This window comes from Ceratotherium simum, chromosome 37 (genome assembly GCF_057802395.1).
Source record: "Ceratotherium simum simum isolate JZ-2026a chromosome 37, ASM5780239v1, whole genome shotgun sequence".
NCBI lineage: Eukaryota > Metazoa > Chordata > Mammalia > Perissodactyla > Rhinocerotidae > Ceratotherium > Ceratotherium simum.
This window is the reverse complement of record NC_141936.1, coordinates 428120-446981: the sequence shown is the minus strand read 5'-3', so window position 1 is coordinate 446981 and position 18862 is coordinate 428120. Positions and strand designations below refer to the sequence as shown.

The 18862-nt window shown below is 47.1% G+C and overlaps 1 protein-coding gene across 2 annotated transcripts in view; it reads right to left on the bottom strand.

Annotated features, from left to right (window-relative positions):
- Positions 1–16936, bottom strand: part of LOC101390058 (contactin-associated protein-like 4) — a 166777-nt gene extending 149841 nt beyond the window's left edge. For both annotated transcript variants that reach the window (XM_087424542.1, XM_087424541.1), the window contains exon 1: positions 16465–16936. In XM_087424542.1, coding sequence (XP_087280668.1) covers positions 16465–16549 — 85 coding nt within the window. In that variant the 5' untranslated portion in view covers positions 16550–16936. The remainder of the gene's footprint in view (positions 1–16464) is intronic.
- Between the last annotated feature and the right edge of the window lie 1926 nt (positions 16937–18862).

The window sequence follows — 18862 nt, the reverse complement described above, 5'->3', positions numbered from 1 at the left end:
GCCTCATTTCTCAATTTTCCTTAGCTTTTTCCTTCTTGTTTTTCTCAAGAGCACTCACTGGGGTTTTCAGAGAGTTTTTGGATAGTTATAACTCCACGTCCTCGAATTTCAACTTGTCTCTATTGTAATCTCATATTTGTTGGTAATTTTGTTGTGTAAATAATTCTAGTCCCAAAGTTATTATTCTTCAGAATTTTGAAGATATTGCTCCGTTGTCTGTTTGGCCCGTCGTCTGATAAGAAGTCTGATTTTTCCTCTGCAGGTAATTGCTGTTATTTCTTCAGAATCTTTTGGAGCTGTCTCTTCAACTGAGATGGTCGTGTTGGTTGGTTGCCATTTCTCAGTATGAGTTAAGAATAGTCAGAGGGAGAATGTCAAATACCGTATGATCTCACTGATTAAGTAGTAGGGATGACAACAACAAACAAACACATAGAGACAGAGACTGGATTAGTGGTTAGCAGAGGGGAAGGGGGAGGGAGGAGGGTGAAAGGGATAATTAGGCACATGTGTGTGGTGATGGATTGTAATTAGTATTTGGGTGGTGAACATAAGAACATGATGTAATCCATGCAGAAATAGAAGTATAATGATGTACACCTGAAATTTGTGTTATAAACCAATGTTACCGCAATAAACAAAAAATAAAAACAAACAAACAAACAAACAAAAGACTAATCAAGCTAAACCCTCATTTCTTCAGCTTCTGGTAAATTCTCCCATTTTCATATGACAGATTCTTGGTGCTGTATCGACACTTGTAGCAAATGGACGGGGTAGCAGAGTGGTGGCCAGTAGGTGCAGATTGTGGGTTCTGTCCCAACCCCACGCAGAGCCATGTGGGAGGAGGGGCAGATCCCACCTGCCCTGGTAGGAGCCCCACACCCTGCACCCCGCTCCCCACAGGCACGCAGCCAGTTAAACGAACTTCGGGGCCCTGAGGAGGCTGCAGACACCCTGACAACGTGGCTTCAATGTTTACTTTTGTTCTTAAATTCACACTTTCTCCCCATTACTGGCCCCTGTGGGTTTTTCTTACTTTCTCATCAACTCAACTGTGCATTTAAACTGATTTTTAAATGTAGTGTCCAGGACTTTTAGGTGTTCTCCTAGAGAAACCAAATGCACCTTCCCCAGGGGTCACCTCCCTCCACTCTGAAGCCTTCTCTATGAAAGTCTGACCCTGTGAACGCCGTGTGTGTGTGTGTGTGTGTATGTGTGTGTATGTGCACGCGCGCACGTGTGTGTGACTCTGAACTTCCATGTCTTTGTCCGTTGGTGTGGTATTTTGGGAGAATTTTTCAGTTCTATCTTCCCGCTCACTAATTCAGTGTCGAGAAGCATCCGTTCTGATAGTCATGCTGGCAATTCTGTTTCTTCCATGGCAATGAGAGAATTACTCAGTTTTCAAGAGAACCAGCTGACTGTTTTGCTTTTGAACACAATATCCTCTCCCTCAGTCTGACTATCAGGCGCACTTTACCAAAGGCCCGTCTTTTGTTGTGATGTTTTCCTCAACTGCATTTTTGTTCTCTAGGGGCCCAATGACTTCCCCAGACTGCTGGGTGGGGCTGGGTTGCATGGTCACCCCTGGGCTTAGATGTCCTCTTAGCTTGTGTGTACATGCTGCTATAGCTGCCTCCTGTGGGTGTGGGGGGGCAGGGACATGGCTGTGGGGTGGGACCCCAGCATGTCTCCGGGGTACAGGACCCCATGCCCCTGGGTGTCGAGAGTCCCTGGGGTGCAGCCCTGCCTCTCCAGGGCCCCGAGCTGCTCACCTGGATGGCTCCTCAGGCTGGTCTCTGGAAGCACCCTGTGGGGGGTGGTTCAGGCTTGCTGGCCTCCCTGTCCTGTCTCTGCTGACACCCCTTCTCGTCTGCTGCTCTGCCTCTTCTAGGCTTGAAATCCCCCACTTGTTTAACAGTTTTACCCTGAGAGTTTTGGGAGCATCTTTTTCTTCTATCAAATCCTAAAAGTTTTCTACTTTCGGGCACTGCACACCGTTCCTGGGCGACCTAGGTACCTTTTTATCTTCTGATAACGATTATCAGTCTCTTGGCTTTAAATATGCTTTCTCTCCAGACCTGGGGATTTTTGTTTTCGGGAAGGCCCTGATGCTGGGTGAACGTGTGATGAGAAGATTCGCTTATTTTCTCTCTGTTGGATCTGACCCACCCGTGGAAGGCAGTCAGAGAAGAGAACCAACAGTATCACTGTTACTGGGGAAAATCGTGTGATCGGGAGGCGACGCCGTCTGTGCCCCGGGGCCTCGCGTGCTCATGTGCCAGGACAGGGACACAGCCTGGGGCCCGCTGAACAGAACACCCGTCCACCTAGACACAGGCCCCTAAGGCAGCTGGACTATGGCCGTGCGAAGATGCTGACCAGTTGCGAGCGCGGTCCTGAGACTGTGGGCCAGGCTGCCTGTTGGTGATGAGACCACATGTCCCATCTCTGCTGCTGCCCCAGCTCTGGGTGGTGGCCTGGAAGAGACCCCAGGTGATACACAGATGAAGGCATGTGGCCAGGCTCCCATATACAGTCACTGAAATTCAAATTTCATAAAACTTTTATTGGTCACAAATTATTACTCTTCTTCTGATTTTGTCAATCATTTAAATTGGGAAATATTCTCAGCTTGTGGACCAGAAGAAAGAGGTGGTGAACTGGGTTTGGCCCCATCTGGTGATGTTGGGGCAGCACGAGGTCATGACCTTGAGACATAATAAGAATGTATGTCATAAACTTTTATTCTACATTATGAATAACGATGTTTTTGTGGCCAGGGAAATACACAGGTTTTTAAACAAAAACAGTGGTATTTTTCCAAATGTTCTCTAGGCATGCACTCCACTCCCTCCCTCCTTCCCTGTCTCTCTGCCTTTTGCTCACTCACTCTCTGCAGGCACGCGCACACACAGACACACACAGTACACGTGTGCACATGTGTACTCGCACACACATGCACACACACACATCTAGCATGAAGGCCAGGCTTTTCAACCCCCAGCAGCCTCACCAGCTGACTCAGGACCTGTGGACGCCCTCGCATCAACACTGCAAAGCCCACTTTCTGCTGGGGCGGTTTCCTTACGTGCCCTCCCCCATACTTGCTCCTTGGGACTGTGTTGACTCCTTGTGAAAACTTTCCAAAAGCAGCAGCTCTGCTACCTGGTGGCTGAGAAATCCAGAGCAATGCTGATCCACCTGTCCACAACCACGCCTTCGAGCCCTGACAGTCTCTCTCAAATAATCAATGACTCAAGAACCCACAGGCTGCTTGGGTGTCAGGACACGTGGCCTGTGAGCAGAGCCCAGGCGATGGATGCTTCTCATATGTGTCCCCTGCTGTCACTGCGGCCCAATCTCTGCTTTCCTGGGTCAGAAAATCCTATCTGACCATTGTTTCCTAATTTTTGCCTGGAAAACTATGCAATAATTCAATTTACATATTATATGGTTTATTTAAAGAACTCGGCTCAGGATCATTTGAAGTCACTACAAACCCTCAGCTGTGTAGGTGACGTGTGTGCCTCTGGATGCCGTCTCTTGGGCACTTTCTGTGGGCGCTGAGGGCAGAGATGGTATCCGTCCCTCTTGTTGCTTCTCTTTTTATCACTTTCCCAACTGTGCCTTCCCCTGTCGTTCAGGTGTAATTTTATAATTGCAATTTTAGTCCAAGAGCGTCTGTCTTGCAGCACCTTGGTGCTCATTGGAGAACGTGAACATTAGGTTTGTCTTCAGGAACCTCCTCAGACTCTGACTTGGTAACAAGACCCCGTGTTGCTGGGGGCTCACGTGTGAGGACAGTCTCCCATCAGAGGGTCACGATCCTCCGCCTCCCGACAAGGATCTTCCCCCACCGCTCATGATACACCTGCCCGGCAGCAGCGTGTCCCGCTGGTTTTGAGTTTTCTCTGGGAAAACAATTGTCAAGGCTGAGCTGCAGACCCCAGAGTGGAGAGTGTGATAGCTCCCCTGGAGGAGAAGCTCCCGGCTCCCCACCACTGGACCAGTGCCTTTGCTGAGAGCTGGGCTGGCTGTGGCATTTTCCACACTGGGATGGCAATTCTAACCAGGTGCCCAGAGACTCACACGTCTTATTTATGTTTCCTCCTGGAGATCATGGTTAAAGGCAGTGCATAAAATTTGTCTTCAAGGAATTTTCGAAGGTTCACTAGCAGCTGGCTTCTTTACAAGCCCCAGTTTGCTCAGCTGGGAGGCCAAGCCACGTGAGAGTGAAGCCGGCAGGCTTGAGACAGAGATGGCTCCGAAATGATGAGAGCAGGAAACCAGGGGCAGGGAGGTTAAGACACACACAATAGCTGTAGCCACAGAGATGGATGGAAAGGGTGAATAAAAACCATGAGAGTAGAAAATGTAGCCCATAGATGTGTCTCGACAGCAGAGGTGTCTGCATGCCAGCTCTGTGGGCAGCTGGCAGTTCTGGTGTTTGAGCAGCAGTGGGGAGGGCCCAGCAAAAAGACACCAGTGCAGGAGTTGAGGCAGTGAGGGTGCTGGTGTCTGAGTGTGCAAGGTCATCTGTGTGCAAGGTCGTCTGTGTGTACAGGGACATCTGTGTGTGCAGGGATGTCTGTGTGTGCAGGGATACCCCTGTGTGCAGGGTTGTCAGTGTGTGTGGAGACGTCTGTGTGGCGGGGTCATCTGTATGTGCGGGGTTGTCTGAGTGTGTAGGGTCATCTGAGTGTGCAGGAATGTCTGTGTATGTGGGGACATCTGTGTGTGCGGGGTCGTCTGTGTGTGCCGGGCTGTCTGAGTGTGCAGGGATGTCTGTGTGTGCAGGGATACCCCTGTGTGCAGGGTTGTCAGTGTGTGTGGGGACGTCCGTGTGTGCGGCGTCATCTGTATGTGCAGGGTTGTCTGAGTGTGTAGGGTCATCTGAGTGTGCAGGAATGTCTGTGTATGTGGGGACATCTGTGTGTGCAGGGTCGTCTGTGTGTGCCGGGCTGTCTGAGTGTGCAGGAATGTCTGTGTATGTGGGGACATCTGTGTGTGCGGGGATGTCTGTGTGTGTGGGGTCAACTGAGTGTGTGGGGAAACATCTGCATGTGTGGGGTCATCTGAGTGTGCAGGATATCTGTGCATACAGGGACGTCTGTGTATGCAGGGTCATCTGTGTGTGCAGGGACATCTGAGTGTGCAGGGACATCTGAGTGTGCAGGGTCGTCTGAGTGTGCAGGAACATCTGTGTGTGCAGGGTCATCTGAGTGTGCAGGGATGTCTGTGTGTGTAGGGTTGTCTGAAGGTGCAGGGATGTCTGTGTGTGCAGGATCGTCTGTACAGAGTCGTCTGAGTGTGCAGGGATGTGTGTGTGTGCAGGGATGTCTTAGTTGAAGGGTCATCTGTGTGTGCAGGGTCATCTCAGTGTACAGGGACATCTGTGTGCAGGGTCGTCTGAGTGTGCAAGGTCTTCTGTGTGTGCGGGGATGTCTGAGTGTGCAGGGTCATGAGTGTGCAGGGATATCTGAGTGTGCGGGGTTGTCTGAGTGTGCAGGGATGTCTGTGTCTGTGGGGATGTCTGTGTGTGCGGGGTCGTCTGTGTGTACAAGGACATCTGAGTGTGCAGGAACGTCTGTGTGTGCATGATTGAGTGTGCAGGTACATCTCAGTGTGCAGGTACATCTGAGTGTGTGGGGATGTATGAGTGTGCAGGGATGTCTATGTGTGCAGGGTTGTCTGAGTGTGCGGGGACGTCTGTGTGTGCAGGGATGTCTGAGTGTGCAGGGTCATCTGAGTGTGCAAGGGTGACTGAGTCTGCAAGGGTGAGTGAGTGTGCAAGGATAACTGAGTGCGATATATTTGTCTAAAAAGAAAGTGCAATTTATAAACCTTCTCATTATGGTAAAATCGCAGTCTAAGTCTCATAAGGAATCTTGTACATTTCTGAAAACCACATAACAAATGGAATTTTTGAAGGTGGATACATTAAAATATTGGCATGTTTTGTCTAATCTAATTTCTCCTTAAAATCCCAACTGTAAATCCTATAATTGCCAGAAATATAACCTCTGGGAGTTGGAAGCCATGACGTCTTACTCTAATGGCCACCAAGTAATTATACGTATTTATACACACATGTGCATACATGTACACACACATGCACACCCCTTGCACTCAGGTAGGTACTTTCTTCTTTAAGTTTAAGATTTAAAACTTTAGAGGTAGTTTTCAACCCGGTCAATTAAATAGATGTGGAATTTAAATAATAATTCCATCGTTACTGATTTAAAATGCCAAGTGTTTCCAGCTTCAGTCACTTTTCAAGTTATTTCTCCCAAATGCTCATTACGGGAGCCCGGAGAGGGCTGTTCCTGCAGTTATGTCACTTCCCTGTTCTATTACTCACAGTTTTATTTTCTCACAGACAATGATGGAAAACTATTGTGAAGAAACAACCACCCAACCAAAGATGCTGCTTCTCAGAAAACTGGATTTACCGCAGGCATCCAAGGGCTGTGGAAGCAGGTTGTAGAACTCCCATAGAAATGTCTTATTATTACTAAATAAGGGATTTCATTTGCCAGATAAGTAGAAACTGGACACAGACATTTAAGCCAGAAATTTTGTGCTGTAGAAGTGAAATTAGAAAAAATGTATCCTTAGTGACGCAATATCATATTGTATTACACCTGGTCATGCCTCCTAGGAATGTTTGTGTGTGTGTGTGTGTGTGTGTGTGTGCGCGCGCGTGTGTGCATGCATGCATGTGTATGTATCCGCACACACATACATACAGATTACAGTTATTTTAAATGTGATTCAACCAAATGACCTAGAGCCGTCAAAACTTCATTTTTCTCCCAAAAGAAGACAGTCTCAAAAAAAAAAGAAGAAGAAGAAAGTCTCCCTCTGGGAAGTGGTCAGTCACAGGACAAAACCCTCAGGTTGCTTTGAAGAATGTCGAGTGCTGACATCACAGCCTTTAGCATCCATAAGTGGGAGAACAGCCAAAGTCAATCATGTTTCCGTTATTCTGAAATGCACCTAGAGTTGTAGGAAAATCCCTTTTCTCTTATTTCCTGAGAGTTGATGAAAAATCTTTTCAATCATTTCATATTCAACCATTTTTGGTCTTAAGGGAAAAGGAGTCAATTTAAGCTCATGTCATTACTTGACTTTATATAATATGGGCAAATTGTCTGCATCCCTCTGAATCTATTCTTCAACTGAACAACAAAATCTAAACTTAGCATTTTCTATTAAATACAATTCAAATACTGTGGATACTACTATTAACGGTCTTTTTATTAGCTGGAAAATTGGCGTTGTAAAGAGTAATTCTAAAAGTTCATAATTGAAATATTTATTCAAACGGTGTTCTCTATATATTATGAGAATATTTCCCCAGCTCTAGTTAACTCACTAAACATCTATTCTATTAGCATGCATTCTGTGAGGTATTCACTAATCATATTTTTAATAAGAAACAAAAATGGAGCCAGATCCACCCAGCATAGAAAGCTAATAAGGACAAGTCAACTAAAATATGAAGATATTTTTAATCAAGTCCTTAATTGGATACATGAGACCATTGAAAATACTCATCTGCCAGTTCCAAATTTTCATCTGCCAGTTCCAAATACAGACCTGAAAGCGAGAGAGGTTGTAGTTACTCTTGGGAATATTTTCAGGAACCAGGGGCTCAGTGCCTGTTCTTCCTCTAACAGGAAGGAAGGCAGGATGCGGCCTCACGCGATCCTGAAACAGCCCTGTAAGGTCCATATTTGCAGGAATCTGCACTTCCAGAAAGCAGCAAGAAATAAATCCCAGGACAGTAATGGCTGCCTGAACACAATCTCCTCACACACACACACAAACCTACAGGATAAACAATAATCGCAGGTGTGGGGGCCAGCCCGGTGGCGTAGCGGTTAACTGCACGTGCTCTGCTTCGGAGGCCTGGGGCTCGCAGGTTCGGATCCCAGGCGCACACTGGTGCACCGCTTGCCAAGCCATGCTGTGGCGGCATCCCACATAAAGTAGAGGAAGATGGGCATGGATGTTAGCCCAGGGCCAGTCTTCCTTGGCAAAAAGAGGAGGATTGACATCGGATGTGAGCTCAGGGCTGATCTTCCTCACAAAAGAAAAAAAAAAAGAATCACAGGTGTGACCACTGTGGCTCATGCCTTTAGCATCACCAGAGATGGAGCCTGCCATGCACTTCAAGTTACCCTAGGGAGAGAAGTGGATGCCAGATTCCAACATGTTCCTCGTGCAGGCGGTGTCGAGAAGGGCAAGGGGGTCCTAAGATTCTCCACAGAAGGGTGGAGAGGAGCAAGGAGAACAGAGACGGCAGCACAGAGATAATCACCAGATGACGAGAAAGTCTGGCACAAATTGCTAAATCCTGCACATGAGGCGAGGATGTGGGGCTCAGGGCTGCAGCCAGGGAACTTGATGGGGTGAGTGCAGCTCCGGATTGGGGCTGGCAGCTCGGGAGAAGGAGATGAATGGGAAAGGGAGCTGCTCCTAGGAGATGAGGTTGTGGGAAGGGGAAAGGAGGTGAGGGAAATGATGCATTTCAAAGAGAATAGCACAAGGTGCGTGGTGGCCACCGCTCTCCTCGCCTCTTATCACCACCAAGAAATCACCCCTGACAGATTTAACCTGGATCCCACTGCCTGAGAAGGGCTTCCTTGGACTTAGACCCTGTCCGCAAGATGCCAGCATCAGATAAATCAGAGTGAGTCCACGCCAACAGCTGAGAAGAAAATGTAGAAGGAGAAGGGAAACATTTCAGCTACTTGGCTCCTCCCTGCACCACGTGGAAGCCAACACAGAGCCCAGGAGAGTTACCACATGATACCCCAACCCGAACAAAAGATCCTCAGTCCTCAAACAAAAATGCTTACATACTGAAAAGTCTAGGATCAGAACTTTTAAAGAAAATAGAAAGGGACAATATTGCATTCAAAAAATGTATACATAGAAAAGTATAAGACTGTTTCATTAATGAAGATGCATTTACAAGACACTTGAAAATATATTCAAATAAAATTTAATAAAGGACATTGAAGAATTGCAGAAATACAATAGAGAGAATGAAGATAAGATTTTTAAAAAAGGTGAAACTAAGCAGAGAAAAATTGGCTAAAATAGAGGAAGAAAAAGAAAATCTACTATCTTCTGTCTATCTATGCATCTATCTATCTATCTATCAATCAGTCATCTACCTATTTGTCTGTCTGTCTATCACCTTTCTCTCTATCATCTATCTATCTATCATCTATCTAGGAGTTCCTGAAAGATAAAAATATAAAAGCAACGGAAAAGAAATAATATTTTAACATTTTAATCCAGTAAAAGTTTTCAGAAGTAAAAACCTAAATCTTCATTTTGAAAGGACTGTCATATACCTGAGGACCCAGGTCAGATTCAAGACATATTCTACTAAAACTATCAGAATAAAATGCAAAATAAAAAGTCAGGGCCTCTAGATAAAATGACCACGTTACTTGGAAAGATAAGAAAATTAGGCTGATATTAAACTTCTCCTGAGCTGGGGAACAGCATGTTCAAGAAACACATGGAAAGGAAATTCAAGCCGAGGACTTTATATCCTGCTAAATTACCCTCCAAGCATCCAGGCTGTTGAAAATCAGTTTTTAACGCTCATGGCTTCTGGGATACACGCATGAATCCGTTCCTTGGAACCCACTGCGGAAGCAGTTCCCAGTGTAAGAGCTTGAAGACCCTTTCAGGGGTCCAAGATGCCAAACCATTTATATAAAAATAGTAAGATGTTATTTGCCTGTTTACTCTCATTCTCCCAGAGTGTACCAGAGGCTTCATGACATATCCAAAATTATCTAAAACAGCTACCAAAATACTCCCCCTTTTCCCAATGACATATTTGCATGAGGCCAGCTTTTCTTCATAAACATCCACTAAAAAAAAAAAATCCCAAGTTAAATGCAGGGAGGTGTGAGAATCTAGTTATCTTCCATTAAGCCTTATATTAAAATTTGCAAAAATATGAAACCATGCTACTTTTGTCACTATTTTTTGTGCTTTTGAATATATGTTTATTGTTCATAAAATACATTAATCTGTTAGCATGTTATTCGCTTCTTGTTATTTTTAAATTCTTGGTTTTAATTGCTCATAGGATAACTGTCAGTAGCTCTAACCCACATAAGTAAAGCTCACTGGGATCTTCAATAATACATCCAAGTGTACAGGCATCCTGAGCCAAAAATCCAAGAGCAACTCTACAGAGGATGGGCGTCATCCAGCCTGCAAGGACTGGGGACACTTCAGAACAAGGGTTGGGAGGGGACAATGTACTTTGTTCTAGATCAGAGAGTGAAACCAGCCTGGAGACATGGATGGAGAATAGCATGTGAATATTGTATGTTCTGAGAAAGTAGGGAGAACACAAGAAAAACATGGGAGTAGTAAGGAGAGAAAAAGGAAAGTCGGAGAAGATCACTGATTATTGTATTGATAATAGGTAGATTCCAATACCACTCACAAGTTACAAACCAGACTATAAAGATTCATAAGAGCATCATAAAAGGTGTCCCTACAAAGGAAACTGGTAGAACAAAAGACAAACCTTCCTAAATACCTAAAGAGATCAAGAAATAAAGAGAGCTAACAAGGCAAACCCCAGGGAATACAAACACATGGACGATAACAAACACATTGATTATAACATAAAGTCATAACAGCAGAGGCACAAACAGATCAGCCACACAAATACGCATACACTTGTTACAAGGAAAAAATAGTAAAGAGCTTTGAAATTGGTTATTAAAGGAAAGCCCAACCTAATAAGAGCACAGCAGACATACCTAAAACAACGTATTTCGCGAGGACTAAGAGTGGACAGTGGACAGATGAGCCAACAGAAGGAAGCCTGGACAAGACTGAGTAGTCCTGATGGCAAAGGGCATAGAAGTCAAGGCCTAGAGCATCACACAAAATGAAGACCACTCTATAACACCACCATGGCAATTCACAGTGACGACCCCATAGCCATAAACATCCATGACCAAATCACAGGACAGCCACCACATAAAGCCGAAATTACAGGACGTGTAAGGAGAAATAGAGACACTAATAACAGGAGCTGTTAATACATCACTCTGAGAACAAGATAGAAAATAGTAAAGTATAGAGGATTATATAGTATGATCTTTAAAGAAACTCTGTAGATCAAAAACTGCATCCAGATAACAAAGATTATTCTCTTAACCACATAGGCAACATCCACAAAAATTGGTCATGTAATTAGTCACAAAGAAAACATCAGTAAGTCTCACAAAACAGAAATACTATGGGTATCATCCTCTGATCACAATGTAATAAATAATTAAAACAAAACAATCCCTCCAGTTGAAAAAAATAAAACCTTCCATTAAACAACTTTTATATAAAAGGGGAAATACAAACACAATATGAGAATTTCTGAAAAATTATGACAGTGAAAACACTATGTTTCAGATAGTCTGTGTGGTATAGCTAAAACAGGGATCAGAGGAAATTTCATAGCCTTAAACATCTGTGTCAAGATAAATAGAAAAGTGAAAATAAATGAATCAAATCCCCTACTCAAACATTTAACCAAGGAACCACTGTTCAAACCAAAATAAAACACAAGGAGAAAAATAATAGAGGTAAAAGCTGAAGTTAATAAGACAGACAACAGGAAAGCAGTGAATCAAATTATTAAATTAAAATTCTGGTTCTTTGAAAAAAAATCAACATAATAAACAAACCACCAGACAAGTAATGAAGAAAAAATGAGGGACAGTACAAAAATACAAAATTAGACGTGACAAGGAAAGAAATGACATTGAAACAGAAGACATAAAAACACAAAGCTAATTTGCACATCTATATGAAGTTAATTTTGAAAAGTAAATGGAACAATAATTTCCATGTAAAATATCGTTTACCAAACTAGAGACAGAATGCTTAAACAAACCAATTTCTGTCAAAGAAAGTGAAGGTTATCAAGTAACAAACCCACAGATAGAAAAAGGAAAAAAAACCACCAGGCCCAGATGGTTTCATGGGTGAATCTGCCAAACTGAGAGGCAGGACAGAGCTAGTGCCACATAAATTATTCCAGAGCATAGAAATGGGGAGAACTTCCACTCTTATTATGAAGCAAGGGTAACATTAGCAGCTACACCTGATAGAAAGAACAAAAAAGAAAAATTACAAACCAAATCTCCTATGAATATTGAGTTAAAAATACTATCTACAATAGTACTGGCTAGATGACAAACTCTATGGAGAACATGATGCACCAGAACATGAAGGTGGGTAAAAACAAGCCCCAACCCCAGAGCTGGACCAAACAGGAACAAGGGCTCTGACTGTATGTCAAACAAGAGCCACCAACACTGACGGTGTGAGCAGCTCAGCAGCATTTGCCTACCGTGTTCGGGCTGTGCACCCTCAGCCAAGGGAAGACAAGGAGACCTGCGGACTCACCCAGGGTTCTCGTTGTAGGTCTGTTTTCCATGTTGGACAGTTGCATTTGGACGCTAGTTTTTATACATGGTAGGTATAAACCAGTAAATACATCGTTGATGTCATTGGGAGCCAGGGTTTCCTCTACGGAAGAAGAGACACAAGGAACGGAAACAACAAAACGTGGGTGTTGGGAGCAAACAGAGCCTGTGGGGAGGGTGGGGTTGGGGTGGCAGGGTGAACGCACACTTTGGTCACCTGCACACACAGTCACAGGCAGTGCTGACTCGGCCTCTGGAGTCCAGAGTCCACGTGCCCTGAGTCAGGAAGGAGCTCACCTCGCATCCCCCGCTCTGTTTCCAACTTCTCTTCCTACTGGGGAGGCGCAGCCCTTCTAGAGCTCGATGGGGACGGCATGAGAGGAGCCTGGAAGATGCTGCTGTGCCAAATCTGAGGCCGTGTTCAGAGAGTAATGAGCACACTCCGACCACCAAAAAGAATGGAGGGGCTCCCCCAGCCGGTTTGTGACAGTCAGAGCATCCAAATAAATCAGAACATGGATGGACACGTCCCTCTGACCGACACAGGAGCCTGCGTGCACAAGGACGTGAGTGTGCAATGGTCAATGAGTCAAAGAGCAGACAGGGAGGAGGGACGTTCACAGCTACAGATGCTGCTGCAGAAGGAGAATCACCATTTTGCAGCCATTACAGTAAAAAGGGATTCAGGTGAGGGGTCCTGATGAATTTCAACCAGAAGGTTTGATCCTGGGCTGAGCCCAGACCCCAGGGCTGGTGGTTTCCGGGTACGAGTGTGACTTCGGCCCATCATCGCTGTCAGGAGGCCAAGCCCTGCTCGAAGGGGCTCAGAAACGGAGTTCACAGCCAGAGGGCCTTGATTTCCACCGCAGCTCATGTCATTGATGCTCCACGGTGTCTTAGCTTTCGCTCTAATGAATTCTTGCTCTGAGAAGGACTTTTTGGCAGAAGTAAACAGAAGGCAGCTCCTGGTAGGAGTTAGACAACCTGACAATTTAGAATGAGTCCATCTCCGCCAGTAGGCTGCATCCCCTCACCTGATCAGAATCTGCATCAGCATCCGCTCCTTCTTGTTGGAGCAGGTAGGAGATGAGCGCTGTATTGCATCCAGAGTTTGCCCAGAAGTTCCCTTCCACTTGGGCCCCACTTAGCCCTCACGACAGTGGGGACGTTCGTTCCCCAACAGAGGCCTGGTTTTCCACCGTGAGCTGTGAATCAGCCCCCTGGGTGGGGGAGAGCCAGTACCCCAAGGACCAGACAGTCCTGGGCCACAGAGGAACCCCAGTCCCCTGTCCAGGCACTGAGGCCACCACGGCCTGCGGCCATGCAGGATACACCCTCCTCGGCTCTGCTCCCAGCGCTGCCCACGCCCTGTTCTCTGCCTGGAGCAGAGGGGCTCAGAGGGGCAAGTCCGCCCCAGAGAGGCAGAAGAGGCACGTGCAGCACGATCCCCAAATCGTAGTAACAGGCGTCCCGGTATCTTCACCTGTGGGGCCTCTGACCGGAAGTCCTCCCCTCCAGACCTGAGGTGCTGTCGAGGCAGCCCCACCCCGACCCCACACAGGCAGGGTGTGTGAACCATCGGGAGGAGGGGGTGAGTCCCGGGGCCATGCGGGGAGGAGACCTCGGTTCTCCAGCTCACGTGGGACCTGGGGATTGCTTCATTTGTGTTGGGTTCAAGTCTTGTCCGGAGACATAAGTAGTTCAAACCATTTCTCAAAAGGGGAAAAAAACCGTAAGCCACCTAAAAGCTTATGCACATGATATCTTATTCGTGTGCAGATTCCTTCTTTGCTGGCAACTACTCAGAATTCTCATCTCTAAATGATTTCTCAAATCTCTGTACCATGACCCCAAAGTTATCTCCCCAGGTCACAACTCTCAGATATTCAGGAATTAAGTTGCTGATGTAAACACAATGCAGCAACTTTATCAGCATTTCTCCTATTAAAAACAATACTCTCAAAATGAGATTAACAGGAAATTAGCATATGCAAATTTCTAGTTTTTAAAAGATGAACTTTGGTCATCAAGTCAATAGATTTCATTTTAATCCGTGACGAACTGTAACTTCTACCATCGATGTTGAGACAAGGACTCCAAGCTTTGGGTCTAAAATGTTCTCAATAATTAAATTTCATAGATGCTTTGAAATTTTGATTCTTCGGTAAGGAGATTAAATACTTTCTGAATACAAGACGGCTGAACGTCTAGGAGCCAGTTCTTAACTTGAAAGCACTGAAATTTAAGCAGGAACCTCAGAGCCAAGCCATTAACAGCCACTTTGAAAAGAGCCACCAAGCCCTCTAGAATCCTATGCCTCCACTGGATCTCAGCTGGAAGAACAAAGGCCAAAGGAAGGAGGCACTGGCGTTGATCACAGCCTGCGCAGCAGGTGCTGGACCTGCTTCCTGCTCAGCATCTCTTCAGGAGGCTGGAGGCTCCTGCGGGCTCCTAAGAGTGGCCTCTGGCGCTCACTCAGTGGAATAATCAGCAGTCTTTGCTTAATTACCTGCATGTAATTTCTAAAGGTATTTCTCTGGGGCTCTGTTTTTAAGGAAAATGTCAATGCCACTGCAGGGCTTGAGCCTTTCTGCCGTGTGTGTAAATTTCCCTTCATCAAATCATGTGGGTCTCAGAGAGCACAGACATAGAGAATGATGAGGAATGGGGCAGCACCTGCCTGCTGACAGGTGTCAAAGACCCCTTGTTGGGGTGACAGACCCAGAGCCTCCATGGGAGCCATCCCGCTGCCACACAGCCCAGGTGTTGGGGTCCCCAGGAGAGGAGAGGGACTCCCCTGCACCCATGCCAGCCCCCATTGTGCATTGACATCCTGGGGGGGGAGCTGCATCCGGCCCCGGGGGCTGGGCTCACAGCCCAGTAAACTCCTAAAGGTGCCCACCACCCCTGTCTGAAATGCCCCCTTACCCCTGCCACCACGCCCGAGTGGAAGGAGCCAGGGACTGGGCACTCGCAGGGAAAGAGAGAAGAATGAGGCTGGTTCTGGGGACGGTGATGAAGCACCCAGTCTTCATGAGGCTCCACACTTATCAGGAGGGGAGAGTCTCCGTGACAGATGTTTCCAGCCAAGAACAACTCTTAAAACTTTTGGATGTGCTGTGCATGGTGAATTGGGTTCTCCTGAATTATTGTGGCCAGTGTCTTCGGGTTAGAGGCACATGCTAGTCTAGAAATGAGGACCACATCTCTTGGATCTACAGAAACAGGGCACTGAATGACAGAAGGAAATAAGTACGGTAACGCAGGACTTAAAGGATCATCATTCACCATCATTTCAACATCTGCTATTTAGGGGGCTGGAGAAGAGGACAGTGATTTATCTGTCTTCCCTTAATGAAATCTTTCCGTCAGAAATGCAGGCTTTTGGTGCCTTCTCTCCCCGGGCTGTAGAGTTGAGGTTCTCTCAGTGGTCAGAGCATTACTCAGTGCCCCAGGTCAGCTGAGGAGGGCATCAGAACTGCCAGCCATTTCCTTTCTAAAGGCGTGGCCTGCGCCCACCTGCAGACCTGGGAACTGCCACATCCCAGCAAATTCCACTTAGTGTAAAGCCTGCCACTTGCTTCCCCATCAGACATCTTCCCTGAAACGCAGTCGTCCGAGAAAGGAACCCCCAGAGACGCCAGCTGGCTACTTATCCCCCAAGATGCCCCTTTCTGGGTTTACTAGAACTGAGCTTCCTCAATGAATATTCAGAGACAGGGAGACAGTGCATTGCTTTCAGAAAAACACACAGAAAACACACCGTGAACAACGCAGACCAGACCAGAGGAGAAGCAATCGAAACGTGTCCTATTTGGGGTTATACTTTAGCAGGTCCTTGTCTTTTTTCAACATGGTTCATTTTCAGAAACATGTTCTGTGATCTCAGCTCTAAATATTAACAATAGAATAAAACCACACAGTTTAAAGTTTTAGGAGAGCCCCACACAAGTTGTAAATCGTTTGCTATACTTACGTGTGTTTCCTGCTGCGGCTGGACCCCAGCTCTGCACGGACAGAAGAAGGATCGCAGGGAGGAAGGTTCCAGGGACTGACCCCATGTTCCCGAGGTCCCAAGGCTGGGAGCTCCAGCCCAGGGCCACTGCTCAGTGCGGGAGCTCCTTCCTCACTGCTGCCGTGGGTCTCCAGCACTCCCTCCCTCTCTCTCTCTCCTCGGCTCTCTCTCCCTCCCTTGTCTCTCTTGCTTAGCCCTGCCTCTCTCTAGCCTGCACCCGCCCCTCCTGACCTCCTCCAGGATGCGGCGTCCCTGGCCGTCCACGACTAGCTGGCTGAGCACCCTCCCCTCTGCGAGTCTGAACCCCGGGTCTGTGGCCTCCACGTGCCGGTGCCGGGACCCCTTGCGGTGACAGGTGGGAGAGGGTGAGAGCTGGGCTGCAGGCTGGCACCAGGCAGAGATGCTCACAGCCCGCTCCCTCCTCCTGCTCCCCTCACCAATGAACCTCAAACCTCTTCTCCCCCTAGTGGCGCCGGGAGGGAGGAGGGAGGCTGTCCCCCCTCACAGCCTTGAGCTTTGCTGCCTGTCACTGGCAGGTGGTGGCAGGAGCCAGACAGGAAACAGGAGTAATTCCTGATGGGAGGGGCCATTCCAGTGAAACCGTCTTGAGTCAGTTCAGAGCAAAGTAGAACAGAGGAAAGTGCAGGCGTCATTTGTGAACCACAGCTATCGTGTGCTCATCTTCTATTTACATAAAAGGCATTATCTCAGCTGAAGAGTTTTCAGGATGTAAATTCCTGTTAGGAGATCAGAGGCTCGGGCTTACCAGGTGTTAAAACTGTGCCCAGTGTACCTGGGAGACATCAATTTCTTGGGGGGAAGATTATGCCAATTATATGAATCAAATGGGTTTAATCTGGTAGATTCTAAGGTTTTTTTTGTGTGTTTTGTGAGGAAGCTTGGCCATGTGCTAACATCTATTGCCTATCTTCCTCTTTCTACTGAGGAAGATGAGCCCTGGGCTAACATCTGTGCCAATCTTCCTCTATTTTATATAGGATGCCTCCACAGCACGGCTTGATGAATGGTGCCTTGGCCCGTGCCCGGGATCCAAACCTGTGAACCCCGGGCCGCCAGAAGAGGACCGTGCAAACATAACCACTACGGCACTGGGAGGGCCCCAGATTCTAAGTTTTTAAATGAGCTCTGTCTCCTGTGAATAAGCTTGAAACACCTCCCAGACACGTGGAGATCCCTGGTAATAACCACCTGCAGGGCAGTGTGGAAAAGGGAGAGACCCCAAGGGAAAGGATTCCTGAAGACCCTGCATAGGTGAAGAGACCGTGAGATGGACGGGCAGAGGGATGGAGAGAAAGGGTCCAGGGATCCCCGTCTGAGAAGAGCTGTGGGTCTAGTGGCATCATCCAGGGACACGGGTGTTTCTTGAACAGAGCATTGAACATTGTTGGTGATGTTGTTGAGAAGGTGTAAGAGTGTATGTCGGCATCTTACAGAATAACCCCAGAGTACACAAATAGTAATATGTGCATCATTGCTGGGTAAGGAGGCTGGACCTCGCAGGGGGGCATCACGGAGCCGAGCACCCGTGAACAGTGGGGAAGCCCATGCCCAGATCCTTGCTCTCCCATCCCCACATCACACCCACCACTCACACTCAGTAAAAGGACCAGCAAAGTCCTCATCCCACAAAAACTCTGTATCATGTGAAAACTCTGTAGGTTTTCATGTGAAAATAACTCAGAAAACAAAGTTAAGATGGATCAATCAATGAACACATCAAAATGAAAAGTGACTGGGCATTTGATCCCAGTGGTAGTTTTGGGATGAAGAGTTGATTTTCTTAAGGACCACCAAGGTGGAATTTTGCACATCAGACATGATGGGTCATAGAAAGGGTTGGGGGCTTCCAGTGGACATCTCCCATGGGAAGCATGACCTTTCTCCAGAGACAAGCATTTCCGTTCACTGCACCAGCTGCTGCTCATGGCAACAGGGCCAGCGGTCAGAGGGGCTCTGTGTGGATGCTTCAGTGTATACCCACAGGGGACCCAGGGCTCTCATTTGAGTTGAGATAAGGGCATTGGCTCCCAGGGCATCGCCAGGAGACACAGGTGGACACTGTCCTGCCCGGGGATGCGCGGTGGGTGCTGAGGCAGCTCCACGCAGGGCCCACCCCTTACCCGGCAGCTCTGAGCCTACACAGGACACACCTGAAGGCCGTCCAAGGTCAGAGGCATGCATGACAGAAAGTGCAGAGCACACCAGGGGTTCCTACCATGTCAGCAAGTGTAGGGGCTGAGGCCTCAATGGCCCTGACTGGTGATGGGGACATTCCTCTGTGGGGTCACTTCACCCTGCGCTCACATGGAAACTTGCAGAGTGAGTGGTTCGTGGTCAT